This window comes from Chanodichthys erythropterus, chromosome 11 (assembly GCF_024489055.1).
Source record: "Chanodichthys erythropterus isolate Z2021 chromosome 11, ASM2448905v1, whole genome shotgun sequence".
In the NCBI taxonomy this organism is placed as follows: domain Eukaryota; kingdom Metazoa; phylum Chordata; class Actinopteri; order Cypriniformes; family Xenocyprididae; genus Chanodichthys; species Chanodichthys erythropterus.
The window spans coordinates 24,932,686-24,937,881 of NC_090231.1; the positions used below are offsets into that span (position 1 = coordinate 24,932,686).

Here is a 5,196-nt window from a genome sequence, read left to right on the forward strand (position 1 = left end):
ATATATATATATATATATATATATATATATATATATATATATATATATATATATTTATTATTAGGAGGCCATGATAATGGAATGAAGCCAATGGGCAAATTTGGCCAGTATGTTGGGATTAAAGGGTTAGTTCACCCAAAAATGATTAATTTATTACTCAACCTTAAGACCTTTGGAACACAAATTAAGATCTTTTTGATGAAGTCTGAGAGGTTTCTGTCCCTCCATAGAAATCCAACGGAACTACCACTCCAAGGTCCAGAAATGTAGGAATGACATTTATATGTGACTCCAGTGATTTAACCTCAATTTTATGAAGCGATACAAGTGCTTTGCGCAAAAAAAAAAAAAAAAAAAACACAATTTAGTACTTTACTTACTATTCACTAAATATTGATCTGCAATGCGCGTTCACCAGAGCATCACAACGCATGAGTGTTGTGTGACCTTGAAAGTGGTAGTTGCGTTGGATCTCTATGAAGGAACAGAAACCTCTTAGACTTCATCAAAAAGATCTTTATTTGTATTCTGATGATGAACAAGTATTACAGATGTGGAATGACACGAGGGTAAGTAATAAATTACAGAATTGGGATATCCTGGGATATTTAATGACCACAGTCAGGACTTCAGTTTCACGTGTCATCCGAAGGACTGTGCTTTTTGACAGTATAGTGTCCCCATCACTATACTTGGGCGTTAGGACCCACACAAACCACAGAGTGAACACCCCCTGCTGGCCTCACTAACACCTCTTCCAGGAGCAACCTCGTTTTCCCAGGAGGTCTCCGATCCAGTTACTGACCAGACTCAACCCTGCTTAGCTTCAGTGGGAAACAGTAGCAATAATCATAGCAGCAGCAGTGTAGCAGATCTAGTCCACCAAGAACAAATACATTAACATTGCCATATTCATCAACATGCTAGAACTATTTTGAGTTATGATTTAAATACTCTATTAACAGGTTAAATATAGGTCTGCTTATGCTTTTTTTCTGTTAACAATAAATTAAATGAAACAATTAACAATAAATTAAAATAAATACTAAAATAATTGCTATGCCCCAGGTGCAAACAGACCACATCGTATCAAGGACCTTAGGAGATGGGAAGCTTGTGAAAATGTTTATTGCCTTGTATTGCTTAGACTACTCACATATCAGTGTGTCACATGGCACAAATACTGCTAATTTGGGAAGCAAACTATGTTGCAACTAGTCATTTATTTACTATGAATTTTCTCAAGAACTGACTATGGTTTTTACCATCTCTTACAATTTGTTTGTTGTGCAATAAGCATCAGACAGCCTTGGAACTAACCCATGTGCCATTTGACATCACTAATCTGCTGAACAATTTAATCAAAATAAGTTGGACATCTATAAGTAGGCTTGAATTTGAAATAAGATTATCACAGAGTATAACTGTTTGAGGAAAAAAAAGAAAAAAAAAGAACAATAGGCCCTACCTAATACATTTCTTGAACAGCTGACCTGGGTTACATCTGAGAACTGGTAAATTATGTAAGTAAGCAGTGTGTTGATAAGTAAAGCTGAAGCTTTAAGTGGATACAATAAATACCAATAAGGTAATATTTTATGTACCTCCTGTAATATATTACAATAAACATGATCAACAGAGATGATAAAGTATTTTTAATTTTAGCAAACATGTTTCAAGCATTATTTGATAGTAGCAAAACAGAAACTAGATCTCTGAGATTATGCAAAATGTAATCTCTGTGGGTGTGTATGTCAGCAAGTGATGAAATATAAGTGAAGGTAGTGATCTATGAGGAGGTTGTCTTAACACAGCATTAGCGCGTCTGTATCATGCAGAACCACAGCGGTTCCAGTTTAAACTCCACCAGCTGGACGACCGTTGATCTGGTCAGCAGTGGTCTGATGAGTCTCTGCTTCATGATTGGAGTTCCTGGTAATGTTGCAGTAATTCTTTTCATAGTTCAACATTTCAAAAAGGAAAATTTCACCGTTCAACTGATGCTGAATCTGGCAGCTGCAGACATCTTGTGTTTGATAACCCTGCCTCTGTGGATCTACGAGGTCCTAAACAGCATTGACCAATTAACCTGCAAGCTTTTCACAGCACTCGTCTACTGCAGTATGTACTCAAGTGTGATTACAGTAACTATGCTGAGTGTTTATCGTTGTTTACGGGTTCGGCATCCACAGCTGTGGTCCAGAATGAGCAGAAGAAGAGAGAGATTGCTGCTGTTCTGTGGCTGGGCTCTGTCACTGCTTTTCTCTTGTCCTGCTGTACTTACACAAGAGATCATTAAAAGTGAATCCAAAATGGAGTGTGAAAGAAACCTGGATTCAAATGCCAAGCTCATTGTTGCTTTAATAGAGTCGCTGCTTGGATTTCTTCTTCCGTTCACAATCATGTTGACTTCATATTATTACTTGCATAAACTGACCACACAGGGAGCGTTCAGACAGAGCTACAGACCAACCAAACTGGTGACCCGGATTGTCATCATTTTCTTCATTTTTTGGGCTCCGCACCAAATAATAAAATTAGAAGAAATTTGTGCATTTTTTTTTAAATCACAGCCAATTCTATCTCCTGTCGGTGACATTGCTGGAAGTCTTATGTTCATCAACAGTTGTGTGAATCCATTCCTCTATGCTTTTTCCTCAAAGAGTTTAAATCAGCACAAAAAGCCAGTGGAGTCCAGGAGAACTAAAGGCTCACAACACTCCCAGAGCGATCATTCAAGAGCTGTGAAGAGCTCACTGAACCCTAGTAAAACCTGACACTAAAGAATCATGTTGTATCAACATGTTGCATTTTAAAGTTTTAAATTTAAGTAAAGGTTGGACCATGATATAAGCACCTTTTAAAAATGCATTTCAGTGAATTAATAAGCACAATAACAAGCATTACTTTTTAAAGTTTATGAGTTCAATACTTTATTGCATCTATAACTGTATAATATAAGAGGCCATTGTAATGCAAGAACTATTTTGCATAAATGAAAGCATTGTCTAAACAACAGTCATATTAGTTAAAAGTGATATTGGTCAGATGTATTAAACATCCTTTTTGTATTGTTATTCATCAATCATTATTTTACATTTAAAAGTATTATACATTTGAGATGCTGCTTTAACAAATGTATAATGCATATTGTTTTGTGACTTGATGTATCTGACATGATGCTCGATTATTATTATTAAGCCCTTGTTGTGTGAACTGTGTGTTTGGGGAATGGTGAAGCTGTATTGGCGTTTACAGTGAAGTCACAGTTGAAGCCTATCCACTGTACAATCGAATGATACAAAGTTCCTACGCGGTTTAGAAAACTATGGAATTTGATTTGAGTAATTTCCAGGTCTGGAAAATTTGTGTTTCCAGACTATTGGCTCTATTCAGTTTTCTAATTTATCATACCTGCAAACTAGTCACTTTTTGGCAAAATTAGAATTTGAATCAAAATACGTAATTTATGTGAATCGTTTAGATCCGAAGAGTTTTTTTTCGGGGGGAGTGTGTGCTTGTCACAGGATTCTCACAAGAATCGAAAATGGGCTACTTTCCCATAATCTGGAGTGAGTCGCAATCTTTCTTGGTGCTCTGTGACGTGACAGATCACTGTAGCACTCTTGAACCAACATTTCATCTGCTTTACTAGTTACAACACAAAATAAACATAAATTAACTTCCAAAGGTATGTTGAAATATGCAGTACAACTTACCGAAATCTGTATCATGTCACATGCAATTGATCAATCAGTGTTTCAAATAAAATACCTTGTAAAAATGTCACATTTAGCCTACCTCAGAAAAGCCATTAAATGTCCAAAAACTCGTTATTTTACTTATAATTTAATTTACTTTTACTTATATTTAACTACAAAAATTAACTTTGAGAGGAGCATTTTGCTAAATATATGCACTATTGCATATTCATTGTATTTGTACTTAACATGTGCTACGATATTGAATGTATAAATCCATTTTATGACAGCCACCATTTAAATGTTTAGCCTATATAAAAAAAGAGTTGAAAAATAATTGACATTAAAGATTTATTAAAAAATTATTATAAAAACTTCCTTATGTGTAATTTAGCCTATATGTAAGTAGCTTACAAATCCATTTTAACCTATATAATGATGTACCAGCTGTGGTTCCCTGTACAGTTTACAGCATTGGTTGAGATTTTTTCTTTGAGGAAATTTGCCATGTACTGTACGTGATAGGCCCCAAATTAACAGATACCTGATAGGCCCCAAAGTAACAAATACTGAATCAAATCAAAATCAAATCGCAAGATTCTGAATCAAAATCGTATTGAGTTGTGAAATGTGTCAATGCACAGCCCTAGTGCCAATTTATTTTTATTTATTTGTTTATACTTGAAGCAAATGTTGTTTTTTCCATTTATTTTCTTGTCAGAGTGCACCAGAATGCTTCGTTTACATGTTGAAATCACAAAAATCTTCTCCTGGGGGAGGATGCCCCCAGACCCCACTACAACTATTTAGTTCATACACATCACTTTTTTTCACCTCTCTTCACTTTGCACATATGTTTAGAAAGTTCTACATTACTAAAATATTACAGAAACTATCATACTGCACTTATTTAGGCTACTCGTACTCGCATACCCACATAGCAAATGTTTTCTGGCCCAGCTCCGGGACACGCGATCACGTTTCCCTCGGCCCAAGTACCGCAAAGAATGACGGCCCTGAAGTGGCCCAGAACTGGATTAAAGACGGGTCACACATGGGCCATAACCGGCCCGAATCTCTGCCAGTTAATCACCCTTAACTAGCCCTGAACTGGGCCAATACAGGTTTTATTATTGGTACCAATTCTCAGCCATATGTTAACCATATCACCACCACCCTTTAACCAGAAACCCCAAAAATGAGCCATAACCCAGCCTAATCTTACCCAAACCATGTGAAATGAGTCACAAGAAAATTCAATTCTCAAAATTAGTTTATTTATCAATATTGCACAAGCCAATAATAATAATAATAATAATAATAAATATAGCTGCAAGCAGCAATTACGGGGCCAAGCACAAAAACGGCACAAGAAGCCAGCCAACATGGCTGGGAGCATCAGACCAACAGCAGCAGTGAGCAATTAGAAAAAAAAAGTTAATAGAATTTTTGTCAAGTTTGTTATAACTTTTGACCACAAGGTGGTGCTGGTCCA

The 5,196-nt window shown here is 36.1% G+C and overlaps 1 protein-coding gene across 1 annotated transcript; it reads left to right on the forward strand.

The window, feature by feature from the left end:
• The first annotated feature begins 1,826 nt into the window (after positions 1-1,826).
• LOC137031111 (leukotriene B4 receptor 1-like) lies at positions 1,827-3,008 on the forward strand. The gene has a single exon (XM_067401757.1). It carries the CDS (start codon positions 1,833-1,835, stop codon positions 2,775-2,777), a length of 945 nt encoding a protein of 314 aa, XP_067257858.1. The 5' UTR covers positions 1,827-1,832; the 3' UTR covers positions 2,778-3,008.
• Positions 3,009-5,196: the final 2,188 nt, after the last annotated feature.